The following is a 16313-nucleotide window of genomic DNA, read 5'->3' on the forward strand; positions in this document are numbered from 1 at the left end:
TTTTTTTTAGCCAAAATCAAGAAAGATTTGCACCTTTTGGCTATAGCCACACATTTTCATTTTTTGGCTGTTTGATGGCTGTTTTTTTGGATGGCTGCCATTTTGCGCCCAAATGATGGCGGTTATTCCTCAAATAACAGTCGCCCAAAAAAGTGTCCATCTAATGGCCCAAAAAAGACGTTGTGTGGTCATTCCCACATCCTTAGACATGACCTGTAAAAGACTATTTGGTTGACTAGTAGACCAGACAGTATGCTACTCTAGCACATATACACATATATCTATCACACTAGAACATTTACCATTCTAGACATTCATTCCAAGCTATACAAGGTGTGAGATATTAATAACACATATCTATAGTGCATCCTGACAATCTATTGCTCAGGCCTGGCGTTCCTATTGACATGTCATTAACTCACAGTAAACATTACTGGATGAGAAGGTGTCCAATTTATTAGCTGTGTAAAGGCCTAAGTTAAGATTAGTTATTATCCTGCCTCCTTTGATGCGTCCTTATGATTCATTTTACACTGCTTATTCTTCCTTTAACTAAATATGTTATCTAATAAAGAAAGTTGTAGAATACTCTTCTTTGATCTAGCAGTTGACCTGGTGGCTTTATTCCCACGACATTTCTTTACTCTCTATTTTTTTTTTTTTTTTGAGAACGTTTTATTCAGATTTAAAAGGAAATAACAAACAATCATACCCCACAAATCCCCACCCTCCCCTCCCACCCATGAGCATGGCGGCGAAAAGAATAGAAAACAGTAAAGAAAGAAAAAGGAGAACCGTAAACTTATATCCCCTTCCAATTCCCCCAGACTTTCCCATATCGGCGGGAGGCCTTAATTGAGGAGCGAGATGCAATATGCTCATAACTTTTAACTTTCTCAACCAGATTTGCCCATTCTTTCAGGTGAGGTGTACTGACTTCAATCCAGTGTCTAACAATCAAGACTCTTGCACAGCCTAAGACCTTCAATAATAAGGTACCATTCTCACCATCATCATTTATTCCCCCCAACACAATTTCCACAGCCGTAAGTTGAAGGGTTCTTTTAAAACATTTCCCCATATGCAATATGATATCCCTCCAGAACTCTTTTACCATCCCAGGCCAGATGTACCATATCTGCCCTTTCCATCCCACATTTTTTGCAACATATAGTATCTCCCTTAAACCTTGACAAAGATTTTGGCGTATAGTAAAGCCAGTACGTCCACTTAAAAAAAATTATCCTATGTGATATACTAATGGATCCCCTATTAATATTCATAAGACACAGTTTCCAGATATCGTCGGAAAATTGCCCCAATGCATATTCCCATCTCCCTCTTGCTCTATCTATTTGCAGAGTTTTGGCCTCTAGAATCAACAATCTATATAGTCTGGACAAAAGTTTCCGCTTATCCCCACCCTCTATCCACTCAAGCACCTCATGTGAACTAGTTTCTACTTTACTTTTATCCTCCATTGTGTTAAACGCATGTGCAATTTGCATGTACTGATATTTATGGTGATCTTTAAGTGCATATTGATCCTTTAGCGCTACAAAGGCCATTAATTTCCCTTCATTAAATAATTGTCCAACGCGTGTAACCCCCCTTCGTTCCCAAAATTTAGCAATCTCCTCATTAAGAAATTCTTTAAACTCTATATTCCCCCAAATTGGTGTATATATCAAACTACCTCTAATCCCACATATTTTTTAACCCTCTTCCAAATATTTAGAAAAAGAACTGTGAAAGAAAAGAAACCCATTCTCTCCTCCATAACCCTTCCCATTTCTAATAATTCAAACATATTTCTCCCTAACCCAATCCGACTGACTATATAATTTAGAATGGGGGCGGAGGTCCCCCTCGCCAGCCTCCGGGCTCCAGAAGCAATAAAGTAGAGACCGAAGTCTGGAAAGGACAGACCCCTCCCCACCCTCCTGCCCAGACAACACCCGATATTTTATTCTAACCCTCTTCCTTCCCCAGAGCAATTTATTCAAAAGGGCCTCTATCCTCCTGAACCACAGTTCCGGAATCCATCCCGGTGATGACTGAATAAAATATAAAATCTGTGGGAGTAGGATCATTTTAATTATTGCGACTTTGTCGGCCATTGAGAGGGGTAGCTTAAGCCAGATATCTATTTTCCGTTCAACTTTCTTCATTAAAGGTCTAATGTTCAAATCAACATATTTACCTACATCTGCAGAAATCTTAATACCAAGGTAGTCTATGACCTCAACCTGTGTCAACCGCAAGTCCCCATCCCCCCTTCCCCTGATACTATGGGGAGAATTGCAGATTTAGACCAATTTATTTTCAAACTGGCCATTTGACCAAACGCAGAAATGGATTTAACTATGATGGGTATACTCTCGGAAGGATTTTTAGTAAACAACAATATGTCGTCTGCATAAAGTAAGATTTTGTCTTTATCCCCCTCAATCCCAAATCCTTCTATGTTATGGTCAGATCTAATTTTTTCCGCTAGGGGTTCAATGTATAAGTCATACAAAAATGGGGAAAGGGGGCACCCTTGCCGAGTGCCACGAGTAAGTTAAAATTTCTCGGTTTCCCCATCGTTAACCATGACTCTGGTCATTGGGCTTGAGTACAGTAGTTTCACCCATTCCACAAACTTAGGACCCAATCCAAAGGCTTCCATTGCCTTCCAGAGGAAGCCCCACTCCACCCTATCAAAGGCTTTCATAGCATCCAAAGACAGGATGGAGTGGGGCGCCCCTGTTCCAATCTGAATATTTGCATATGCTCTCTCGATGTTATCAAAGATGATGCAGCCTGGGATGAAACCAACTTGACCCCTCCCCACCAATTCCGGTATCACCCTGGCCAATCTCCCCGCCAATACCTTTGCAATGATCTTAAAATCTGTATTCAGAAGGGAGATTGGCCTATAGGACTCCACCAACCTCGGATCCTTGTCCTTTTTGAGTATAAGGACAATGTTAGCCTCCCTCATGGAGCACGGTAGTACCCCCCCGGCAGGATTCATTAAACACGTCTAATAATTTGGGTAGGAGGGAGTCACCGTATTCCCTATAAAGATCAAAGGGGAGGCCGTCTGAACCCGGAGTTGACGATCTCGGGCAACTTGCCAACGCCATCCTAAGATCCTCTATCTCTATTTCCTGATTCAAGGCAATCTGCTGTTCTTGTGAGAGGGATGGAAGGCAGATACCCTCAAAAAAAGAATTAACACTTTCGTCCCCCACCCCTCCTTTAGATGCATAGAGAGAGGTGTAGAAATCAACTATCACCCTCTCTATCCCATCCTTATCCCGGACCAGGTTGCCCTGTGTGTCAAGAATTACTGAAATACGATTTTTCTCCCTTTGAGCTTTCAGTATACCCGCCACTAATTTCCCCGGTTTCCCAGACTCTACAAATCTTCTCTGGCCCCTAAAAAACATTTTATGCTGCGCCTTTTCCTTCAGGAAACTGGCGTATTGGTCCTGCAATTGCTGTAGTGCATCAACACTATGTCCCGGTTCCTCCCCTAACCTTCTCTCCGCCTCCCGAATGGACTCCCTCAGTCCCTCTTCCTGGGCTCTGAAAGCTTTCCTTTTAACAGAGATTTCCTTCAAGAGGATCCCCCTTAAAAAGGCCTTCAACCCGTCCCATACATAATGAATGTGAGCAGTGCCTTTGTTAACCCTCCAAAAATATTCAATCTCCTCTATAATATATTCTTTGTTATTCATTATGGAGAACCAAAGTGGATTAAGACGAAACCTCCTTCTCGGTTGAATTGTACCTTGAGAATAGTCTATTTTTACAATCATAGGGGAATGGTCAGATATAGAGCGTGCTTCGTAGACCATTCTTTTAACTTACCCCAGCGCCAAGTCATTACAAATAAAGAGGTCTATACGGGAGGCAGATTTATGATATGTGTTAAAACACGAAAAAGCCACTTTTTCCCCGTATAGGGCCCTCCACACGTCAGACCATCCCATCTCCTGAAAGAATCTGGACAAAGAAGTGGATGTCCCCCTAGCTTTATATCTCCCTCTGCTCCTGTCCAGACCTGGGTTCATCACACAGTTAAAGTCTCCACAGGCGACTAAGGGGAGATGTTCCTTACCCTGGGTAAACCTAACCAGTTCCACCAGAGGCTGGAGAGAGAAGGGGGGAGGGACATAAATGAAAGCAAGTATCATCTCTATTGAAAAAGCCATACAGTGGAGAAAAACATATCTACCCCTATTATCACATTTATGTTCTATGATCTTAAATGGAATCTGGTTGTGAACCAATATTAGAACTCCCGACGAGAAGTTCGAGAAACTAGCATGAACATCAACCACACTCTATTTCTTTCTTAGTCTATCTATTGTCTCAATAGTACAATGAGTCTCCAAGAGACAGACTATAGCTGGCAGATGTTGTTGTATAATATCAAAAATCGCAATCCTTTTAAGTCGGTCTCCCGTCCCTCGAACATTCCAACAAAAGATATTAAAACTCATTCAAAAAGAAGCAAGAAAAGAAAAGATAAAAAGGGTGAAAAGCAAAAAAAACTAATAACAAAGCACATACAAAAAAAAGAAGGGACAAAGAAAAAGAAAAAAATTCTCCGCCATGCCCAAACCCCACCCCCAAACACCCTCCCCCACCCCCTCCCCCTTCCCCCCATCCCACCTCCCTCCACGGTCCTCAGATGAAGAAAAACATCAGCTATCCGAGCGACCCCTCTGCTCCGTCGCATAACTCCCCCCCCCTCTTGAAACCAAACATGGTACAAGCCCCAGGTTACTCATTCCTCAGAGAGCCAAAAAAAAAAAAAAAAACATTAACCATATCCTTATTACAGTCTCTCTGAGTCCAACCACTCCGCTGCCTCCTGCGCATTAGAGAAAAACCTCACAGAGTCCTTATAGACTACTCGCAGTCTAGCAGGAAACAGAAGGGAGAAGGGGATCCTGGCAGCAAAGAGTCTCTTCTTCACCTCTCTGTAGGACATTCTTTTGATTTGTGTCTCTCTAGAAAAATCTGGAAATACGGCAATCTTAGAACCGTTAAAGAGAATGGTCTCTTTTTGCCTTGCCATTTTTAATATCATATCCCGATCCCCGGAGCACATGATCTTAATTAGCATAGTCCTTGGCCGCGAACCAGGTGGTAGCTTCTTCCCAGGGACTCTGTGAGCCCTCTCTATGGAAAAAAACGGTGATAGGTCCTGAGTTCCAAATGTGTCCACAATCCACTTATGGCTAAATTTAACAGGATCGCCCTCTTCCACCCCCTCTGGCAATCCCAAAACACGTATATTAGATCTTCTTGAGCGATCTTCCAGATCATTCACTTTTAACTGAGTAGCCACCAATAGACCATCCATTTCCTTAACCTTGCCCCTAAGCTCTACCAAGGATTTTTCAATCGAGGGAACAGATTTTTCCATAGCGGCTGTTCTATCACGGATTTTATTCACTTCATCTATGATAATCATTATTTCTGAGGACATCGAGCCCACTTGGGTGGAGAGATCTGAAAGAGATTTATTGCAACTCTGTACCTCTTTAAGTATAGTAAGTAACATATTAGGGTCTTGAGCCACCCCCTCCTCCTCCAAGCCCTGCTCGCCATTGTGCGCCCCTTCTCCGGAGAGGGGGTCCTTAGATTTGAGGAATTTCCCAATGAAGTTGGTGTTTTTAAATAACTATCCAATCTTTGTCCCTTTGGGAGATCCTTAGGGGAAGCTGCCACAGGGTTTTTTTTAGAGGTATTTTTCAAGGGCATCCTGAACCACTTTACAAAGACCGGATCTTATCATGCAGTATATCCGTGCTACTCGATCCCACTGCGCCAATTAGCAACTGGAAACTCAGGGAATACGCTCAGTCAGACTCTGAACTGCTGCAAGTAAGAAAAAAAAAAAAACAGGGCACCAGTCACCGACAGTTCACTATGGCCCCTTAAATTTACAAATAATATCCAAGCCGAGTTCCCAGGGGTGCTGACAGTTTATAGCATATATTCATAGCTATTGTAATCATTCATTTGCAACTGCCAGCAAATCGTCTCTCCCCCTTATAATCTAACCTGGAACATCTATAGTAGTTTTCATCAAAAGGGGAATTCCAATATTCAATTTTCTGGCCAGCTGAAATTGGAAGCAACACAATACAATACAGTCACGGGGCACGTTGTGGCCTTTTCCCCTGCAGATGGAATCTCTAATCCGAATTCTCAATCCGAGTTACAGCAGTAACCAGCAATCTTAAGCAGGTACGGCACCAATCCCGTTCGCAGAGCTCCAGAGCAGTCCGGCAGTCCCGGCTGACCACTTCAGGAGACTACAAGCCGGTACCCAGGAGCGGGATATGCGGGACGCCATTTCGGCGTGAGGGGAGGCAGGGCTCCAGCGGGAGGAGGAGGTAGGCGGGGCGAGCGCGTCTACGTCATGACGCTACGACGACCCTCATATGAATGTACTTTTTATCGGCCTCGCTTTACTCTCTATTTTCACTGTTCTTTTCTTTTTGTTTTTGACATTCAAGGATATTTTAATAAAAATTGAAGAGGAAAAAGAAAAGTAAAACGAAAACAATACTACTTTAAAGGATTGTGTATGGCTTCACCATCCCTTTAAGTTAGAATGGCTTCCTGAAAATAATATGATCATTGGGAATCCTACTGTTGGGAATTCCAGACAACATCTGTAATTTACTGGGAAATCTAGGTGCTCAATTTTTCTGCAGAGCCCCCACAGGAGAATTGAAATATTACATGTTTACCACTAAAACCATTGGCTGTCCATACAATAAGTGGACACTCTGGATTTTCTATATTGAAAGAAGCTCTGTGCAGCATTCTCTACTTTGGGTAATTGATAGAGGTTCTGATCCTACTCTTTTAATGTAGATTGCCCTAATAGGTATTAGAAAAGTACAACGTTTACCATTAAGGCTTATGGTGCGTTTACACGTAACGATTATCGTGCGAATTTGCGCGATAACGATCGAGTTCGAACGATAATCGTACGTGTAAACGCAGCGAACGATCAAACGACGAATGAGAAATCGATCATTTTGATCTTTCAACATGTTCTCAAATCGTCGTTCGTTGTTCACAAAAAATTTGCAGATCGTTCTGTGTAAACAGTCGATTTAACCAATGTGTGAGATAGGTTTAAGCGATCGCAAAACAATTTTCCATACGATATAATGTACCGTCTAAACGCTGATCGTTATGAAAAAAAAAATCATTACTCCGACATCGTTAATCGTACGATCGGGCCAATTATCGTTTCATGTAAACGCACCTTTACATTTTGACCTCAGTAATTTTTTTGGAGTGTGGGAGGAAACCCAACCAAAAACTGTGGAAAAGATAAAAGCCTCATGAATGTTGCCCTAGTAGGATTTGAACCCAGGACCACAGCCCTGAAAAGCAATAATGCTAAATACTGAACCACTATGATGCCCATGGTGCTGCACAATGACACAAGGTCTTATATTTTAGAGCATTTTCTTTTTTGGGGTTTCAGTTTTTTACTGTTAATATTTAAATAAAAAAATTAACTATTTTAGGACCACAATTCTTTGTGCTGCATTCAAACAGGGCAGGTTTTCTCTACCCCTGAAATAGATGATCATACAAGGACCTCTCCTATATAGTTCTCAACTGTGTGATGTGTAAAAGAGTGGAATTTCCTCTTTAATAAAGTCTATACTTTTCACACTGAAATGGAAGCCAATACCTTCTGAGACCTCTACGACCTTGCTTTGTAGTCACTGAAGCTGAGTTTACATTATTCTGATGATATATTGAGCAGTTTTGTCGGCACCGGGGAGAGGATGGTGACCTGCGAATGTTAGAATGTTGTCTGAGATGAGCAAGAATGTCTCATTGTACGAGTGTTGGCAAGGAAAAAGCTGCTGTGGGAAGCAGCTCGGAGAAAACCTTCTGCTTAGTCAATGACTTTATGGCGTTTGAAAGGAACTTGATTAGACCATAAACGGTCAGCGGACTGAGCTGTAGATCTAATTTGGGCAATAACAAAGTGGATCATAGTTTTTTTGTGAAACTAAAATTTACAAACTTGGATGTGGACCAGAAATGAGTCATCTCCACATAAACACACAAAAAGGAAGCTTCATTCCACGGTTGTCTAAGGAAGACACTGGGCTACTAACATAGGTCTGCTTTTTGTCTATTTTTCAGTCATACACCTAGCTGCATCTTTGTATAAACGTCAGGGTACATGGTCAATTTTCTCTGGATCTCCTCCAACCTGTCTTAAGGGTAGGGCCACCTCCATGTGTACGTGAGCCCATAGGCAACCACATAGTAGAGGCCAACTAATCCAAGTAAAGAAGAAAAAACTATTGCACTCACCAGCTCCTATGGAAATCTTAATTGTTCCAATAAAATATGGTAGCAGTTTGGGCAACTCCCAGGCAGATGGGGCAATGGCTGTTTCATGGCGTGGCATGCTTTGTCAAGCCTTTGTCTAGTGACCAACCTGTCTACCTTATCATGTAGAGTATGTTTTTACACAGATTCCCTTCGCCCTTCAAGCTCAATTGGCCCTGGAATTTTTTTTTCTGAATTACCTACCCTTACATGTTATATTCTCTAGCACATTAAAGGGGTTGTACCAAGATCAAAGTTATAGAGAATAACTACCTGATCGGTGTGGGTTTGATTAATAGGGTCCACACTGATCACAAGAAGAAAGATCAATTGTCTCCTGAATGGGATGGCAATGCGTTGTGCGCGCTGGAACTCTATTCATTCTTTATAGGGATACTAAACAGCAGAGTTCAGTGCTTGCCATTGTCTGGATGCCCTATATAGAATATATGGAGCACTGGCTGCACTGCCTTTCCACTTATTCAGGGGACACCTGACTTCCGTTTTAAGGATTGATGAGTGTACCTTCACCAATCAGCTTGTTGTCTCTTGTATTATTACCCATTGGACTTCCACAATGACTAGAACAAGGTTAAATCAGGTGGTGTTCTTAATCTCTTGTTTCTCTTAAAAAATGTCACTTGCAACATACCCAAAAGTGTAGCCTTGTTCAAGTGCATGGGGTTATGTTGCAGTCCCAATACACCATCATGAGTGGCACGATTTCAGAATAGAATCCATTCTGATTTACTGTATCCCAAGAGGAGGAACTTCAACAATCAGATATTAGTAAAATATGGAGAAAATTCTATAGACACAAGAGCAAAGGTCCAGAGCCCAGGGTGTAATTGAGATTAGAGATGATTGAACAGCGGAAAATCTTAGGTTCTATAGGACTCGAACCTTGTTGAACCTTCCGCATTTGATTCCCGATGCCTTCCCGGTCCGTGGGGAAGGAGAAGACAGCCTGGATACCACCTGGTATTCAGGGATTCTGCCTATTACCTAGTTACCTAGGCTGAATCCTGGAATACCAGGCGGTACCCGGGCTGTCTCCTCCTTCCCCACGGACCAGGAAGGCATCGTAAATCAAATGCGGAAGGTTCGACAAGGTTCGGGTCCTATAGAACCTAAGATTTTCCGCTGTTCAATCATCTCTAATTGAGATGGGGTGCTGAAAGGAGACACATAATTATCTATTCAACACCCATCATTCTGACCTTCAGGGACCGAGGGTGAATCATCCGTACTGGGCACCATGAGAGTTTGACTGTCCCTGCAAAAATTATACACATTTGTCTGTGTCACCCACAGACCACAACAAGTAGTGCAACCCATACATGCTCAAGTTTAATTGTTCGGCATCTGAATACCGGTGGCTGAAGAAGTTGGATGCAGCCCTAGGGAGCCCAGAAAAACATGGATACAGCCATAGGCCATATACTATATCCATGCCTTCCCAGACTCCCTAGGGCTGCATCCACCTTCTTCAGTCGACGGTGCTGAACAATCAGACTTGAGCGTGCTTTAGTTGTGCTTACTTCTACACGACAAGTGCTATTGTGCAAACTCATTCAGGATGCAATTTGGCAAATGAGTCGATTCAATCACGGGCACCTGCACCGGAATCAGTTATTGGGAGTAAAAATGTAGCAGTTATACATGTGTCCTAGCATAAGAGTGGACCAAAACACCCTTTACCATATAGGTAGACGCAGGCTTTGTTACATATTCTTGAGACCCAAGAATGCTACTTACTCCACTGGCTCTACTCAGCACTATATACTTTCCCATGTAAGAGGTTATATGGACATACACTATAATTTCATAAACTATAGGAACTTTTTTACCATTGATCCTATTAATAACATGGGCAGAACCGATCTGCGGAGATCGACCTCAGGGGTCGCAGGAAACAGCTGTCAGGCGGTTATGTCACTGTAGGAAGTCATTTCTGGTTACATCATCGCTTGTAAATAAGGACATGTTTATCGGGGGCTGTAAATGAGGAGAAGCCGCTGATAACACATTCAGTCAGCAGCGTTTCCTGAGGAAGTTTTCGACTCAGGAAGCTCCGAGTTAAACATGTTTTCCAGCATCTACAATCCTGACCTGATGCTGCGGTCTGTCAGTCCGACTGGGATAATTAATGGGGAGAGTCCTCGCTACATTTCTTCTTCCCGAATCCCCCGGCTGTGTCTCTTGTATAAATCTGCATTGTACAGGGCACTTCCCGCGTCTGCGGAGCTCCACCACTACAATACCATACACTTGTTAACCCGTTTTTGTGGAGGGCTTTGCAGACCAGAAATATTGGATGTTCTTTTATATGAGAATTTATTTGAAGAGCTGCTTATGCGCAAAATAAAGACAATTTCTCAATAATAACAATTATTGAGTGTCTGTTATTAACACTCCGCAAAGTGCACTTCATAAGGGTCCTATTACAGCGGGTGACAATCTGCAATGTAATAAAGAAAACGATCAGCTGATGGCGACGATCGGCTGATCAATGTCATTTATTCCAACCAAAAAATCATCGACTGCCGGGCGCGCATCACTACATGTAATAGCAATGTATTGACAATAGTAACACACATTTCATGGCCTTGTTAGGGGTTGGGCTTTTTAAGTGGCACGCTCATTTTCAGTCTATGTAAAAGATGATCTGTGTATGCAATGCTTTACCATGGTTAAGGAGTTTTCACTCTGAAACGCGTTGTGTTTGTTTTTACTGTTCTTACGATGTTTGAATAAAGCTTGGAGTTCTACCATATTGTTACTGGAAACATCCTAATTTTCTTTGCTTGGACTATCATCGGGACTTGAATTGCCTTCGTGCTCCTGCCTAGGACCCAGTGTCATATTGGACTATATACACATGGTGAGCTGACACTTTGAAATTTTTCAGTATTGGTTATTTGTAACAGAATCTGATCTTTTAGCATACCCTACTAAACCCCCTCTAATTTTGCATGATACCCATAATGTTTTGTAAACCCCATTGTTTGATCTATTATGTGCAGGTTGGGCAAGACCCATGGCTGGTTTTAATGGGTTGCAAACTAGGCAATTGTCCGGGGCCCACCATCTCCTAGACCTTCTCTAAAGAGAATCTCCATGATGGATAAATATTGAGCTGGTTGGTGTGCATAGACTGTGGGCCAATATTAATGCTTGTAAAGTGCATATAATATACATTTATTTTATGTCACCTACCTGGACCCCACAGTGTGATACACTGCTGCTCATGGGTCTGACACATGCCGCTATAGCAGTATCCGTCTAGCGTGTAACAAGGGTGGCCGTCATGCAGATAGACATTAGCCGGGCAGTGTGCACTGGTTCCTGTGCAGAACTCTGGTAGATCACAGAAGTTACTGGCGTCTCGGCATGGAGTTCCACCTGGTTTAAGCTGAAAAATGAGAAGACAAATGTTAATGTCTGTATATCTGTGCCAAATGGGGTTAAGATTGTTCCTGAATTGCATAATAAAATCTGAACAGCAGACTCAGTTGCTAAATATATACTGCCTAAGGTGTAATGCACATAGAATAGCTTATACAGTGGCACACAGAGACCCTATGGTGCTGTTATATGTGCAGCTAGATGATCCTTCTAATATTTCCATCATATGGCTTCTAATCTAGTATGGATTCCGTATTGTACCATACATTTTATGGATGCTAGGTTATGGCTCCTTACAGTTTGGACTTTTTACAGAGCTGTAAGGTAAAGCCCTCTAGCTGCTGCAAAATTACAATTTCTACAATGCTTAGACACCCAAATCTGGGTGTGGTAGAGGAGTGGGGGGGGTCTGAAAGGTGATGATGTAATCCTGTAGGTCGCAGGAAGTCAGCTGACCCAAGACAGACCAATTCCTTGACACATTAAGCATTGTGATTTTCTGTGGGTCAGATTATTGATCACACTCTTATCTTAAAGGGGTTATCCAAATTCCTCTATTGGCAGCAGGGGGATGCTTCATTCCCTTGGTGGACAATTGTCCTCCATTTTCTGGATCTTGGCATAACTTCTTTAAAGAGGTTGTCTGAGAAAAAATAATACTTCACCAGGCTGCAAGGGACATGTCAGTAATGTCAGTAATGTATATTTACCTATCTTGTTCCCCCGCCACTGTTAGATTCCAGGCCTCCCGCTCTGCACCGCTGCCTGTGTTTTCAAAACATCTGATAACGTTGCGTTCCAATAGGATACGAACACTCAGCATAGAGTCTATGCTGAGCGTCCATTTCCAATGGGAGCCAACATCATTGAAAACAGAGAGGACGGCCCGCGACAGGAGCAAGGGAAAGGGACAGGTAAGTATACATTACTGACATGTCCCCAACAGCCCCGGCAGCCTGGCCACGTATTCATTTTTCCCGGACAACCCCTTTAAAGCTAACCTGGCACAGACCTGATAACATAGTAGAGGCAGGGGAACTTGGCAGTGCTCAAACCTTTCTCTTTTGCATATTTACTTATTAATCAGAATTTTATACATTTTTAGATGACTATCATTAAAGGGGTCAACACTTATGTAGAACTCAACCAAGATGACATACACTCAGCCAGGGGATGAGTATGTTCTGTAACATCTCAGCTTCCTTGGCAGTAAAGTGTAGAACTTTCTCTAGTGTCCGAGTTATAAGAGACAAAAAGAAAAAGTTTAAAACAGGCATATGTTTGGCTCTTGCGGGCCGTAAAATGAAAACTTTACGATTAATTCCCTTCCAAAACAAACATGTTATAACTGGATGAAAGTCTTGAATGCCATTCGAAAATGAGAGTAATTATTATATAATGGCTGCAGAGAAGGGAGAGTCTGTTTTCATTTAAGACCGTTTTATCAATAAAGTCGAAGCCTACAGGAGAGCGGCCCCCACGGACAAGAACAAGTCTCCAGCCATTACTCTTATCATTCATTTCAGACAGCTCATGCTGGCGCCGATTTACTTTTGGCAGAAAAAAAAGGTAATTTTGTTGTAATATCCATAACAAAAAGAAAAAAAAAAACATAAAAACAAATAATCCGGATAATAAATCTCTAGTATGTAATGTTAAAAATTACAAGATTCATGTTAAGTGAATAGAAAAATTAAACCCATTGTTATATAGGTCTTGACATTCTGTTATCTGGCGTCCAACTAAAACAAGTAATTTCTCTGAATTTAAAGAAGTTGTTCACTTTGGATGGTTCCTTTTTGTTAGAAAGGAGTTTGGCAATAAGCTGATAACCCCTGATGATCAGCTGTAATCTGTGGGTAGTGTGCAGTTTCCCTGCAGTGCCACCACAGGTGAAATAAAGAATTACACAATTCCCAGGGAAAATATGACCACATTCTTCCAGAGACAGCATCGCTTTTGTCACCAGTTTGGGTGCAGGTTTTGCAACTTAGTTCCATTAAAGTGAATGAAGCTTAATTGCAAACCACACCTGAACTGGAGACAAGAGCGGTGCTGTCTCTTGAAGAAAGTAGCCTTGTTTTTGTAGCGCTTGATAACCCCTTTAAAGTACCTGTCATGCCAACCTGCTGCAAGTTTAGCGTCAACTTCCTCTGTTAAACCGTAACCTCTGGTTTAACATACCGGCCATTGGGCCGGTATAACAGGTAGACTTTAATACAACATGTACCGCTTCTCTTTGCAGCCATTCTTTAATATGGGCTATGAGAGTTCTAAAGTCCATATACCTCAGTTGATCTCCTACAGTGGAGTTTGTTTACAGATCCTATTACACAGCTCAAATAAACTTGTGCAGATTATATTTTCTGTCTTCGCTATCGACGCCCAGGCAAACGGCGGCTGCAGCGATGTCCTTCCTCGGCCGCTGATTGGCTGAGCAGCAATAGTGAAGATAGATAGAAGACTGGAGCGGTAAGTATACTACCCCCCAAACAGAGCACTTTGTAAGACTTCAGGTTAATCAGACACTATCCGCACTGCCAAGCAGGGGGCACCTGGTTAAAGCGAATGTACCACTAGGTTCATCGCTTTGTGTTTTCTTTACATGAATAGACCAGCACAAGGATGCCGATGCCATGGGTCTTTTGTTTAAACAGCTTGATTCCCGCACACGGCGCCGGTTTATTCCCAAGCACCAGCCTCGCATGAAGCACTGAGGGCCCCAGGTGTGATGATCTCCCCTCTGTGACTCGGCTCCTTTGATTCTAATGGAGCAGCGTCACAGAGGGGAGTGTGCTTCGTCACACTAAGGGCCGGAGGGGCCAGCCCCCAGTGCCTCATACCAGGCCGGGGCTCTTGAATAAACCGGCGCCGTGTGCGGGAATTGAGCTGTTAAAAAAAAGGATCACAGCACCAGGACCCCCGCACTGGTGCCAGTCTATTCCTGTAAAAAAACAAAAATTCGATTTAAATTTTCGAGTCTTCTATTGTTTTCAAGTCGAGCACTTGAGCACTGAAAAATTGTTGCGAGCATTCGAGCATTTTAGTGCTTACTCAAACCTATAATATATATATATATATATATATATATATATAAGCCATGGGGGAGATTTATCAAACATGGTGTAAAGTGAAACTGGCTCAATTGCCCCTAGCAACCAATCAGATTCCATCTTTCATTCCTCACAGACTCTTTGGAAAATGAAAGGTGGAATCTGATTGGTTGCTAGGGGCAACTGAGCCAGTTTCACTTTACACCATGTTTGATAAATTTCCCCGCATGACTCTAGTGTGAACCGAGCCTCGGAACTCATTTTTTGGTAGGTATACTGTATCACAATAAATAAGGATGGTCCGAACCTGCCGAGGTTCGGGTTCGTATGAACCCGAACGCTCGGCATCAGATTCCCGCTGTCTGGCCGCTCTGTGCAGCGGGTGGATACAGCGGGAGGACCGCCTGGAAAACTGGGATACAGCCTAAAGCTATGGCTGTATCCCAGTTTTCCAGGCGGTCCCCGGCTGTATCCACCTTCTCCACAGAGCGGGCAGACAGTGGGAATCATTGCTGAGAGTTCGGGTTCGTACGAACCCGAACCTCGGCAGGTTCGGACCATCCCTAATAATAAACATTAGCATTAGACTGAAATAATCATATGTGTAAGGTACAATAGTGGATGACTATAACAGACAGATGCAATACAGACACAGCCTAATGACAAGAATGATGATTCTGAAAAAATGGAAGACCGTTTGCCTAATCTTATATGACCCCTTTTACCCAGCAGATCTTTCATACTCTTCTATTGGCACCACAAGCAGCCTATGTCATGTTCTCGGGGCAAAATGTACATGCTTGAACGTATGTCTCCGAAGTAATAGAAAACAACGAGAAAAATCCATCACGTGGCAGCGGGACATGAAACGCATGTCTCGGAGCAGTGTGCCGTCTATTAGATACCGAGGTGGGGAATGAGGGATAACCGGATAAGGAAACAAATGCAATAGGAGCTTAACTTCATTTGGGTCATATTTGTCTGTCATGAATATAAGTCTTCTCATATTCTCGCCAGTAAATAGCATCATAGTGACAGAGGGAATCCAATCTGTAAAGGACAGACCTGCCTGGGAAAAACTGTGTACTGTACATGGCCAAAATGCAATCAGGAAAACAAAATGAGTCATTGTGTTGGATGTACATGGATGTTACTCATCCTGTCCTCGTCTGTCGGCCGTTACGCATCGGAAACAGGGACGACTAATTACAACAGATAGAGGAAATAAGAAAATAAATCAACTTTTCAGCATCTTGGGGTCTTACACTCATCTACTTAACTTGTGTTCAAGCAAGCGTCTGTCGTGTAAAGATATAGTAAGAATGAAAGTGTGGGAAACGCTTCAATAAAAAAAAAAAGTAAAAATCTGTATTAAAATTGTTGTATGGATTTAGAAAAGAGAGAGACAACAGATCACTATCACCATTAGGCCCCTTTAGGACATCCGCTAAATCCGATGCGGACCCA

At 42.5% G+C, this 16313-nt stretch overlaps 1 protein-coding gene across 5 annotated transcripts in view; it reads right to left on the bottom strand.

Annotated features, from left to right (window-relative positions):
- Positions 1 to 16313, bottom strand: part of ADAM12 (ADAM metallopeptidase domain 12) — a 395681-nt gene that overhangs the window by 58398 nt on the left and 320970 nt on the right. For all 5 annotated transcript variants that reach the window (XM_069980036.1, XM_069980034.1, XM_069980038.1 and 2 more), the window contains one exon: positions 11605 to 11800. In XM_069980036.1, coding sequence (XP_069836137.1) covers positions 11605 to 11800 — 196 coding nt within the window. The remainder of the gene's footprint in view (positions 1 to 11604; positions 11801 to 16313) is intronic.

This window comes from Dendropsophus ebraccatus, chromosome 8 (assembly GCF_027789765.1).
Source record: "Dendropsophus ebraccatus isolate aDenEbr1 chromosome 8, aDenEbr1.pat, whole genome shotgun sequence".
In the NCBI taxonomy this organism is placed as follows: domain Eukaryota; kingdom Metazoa; phylum Chordata; class Amphibia; order Anura; family Hylidae; genus Dendropsophus; species Dendropsophus ebraccatus.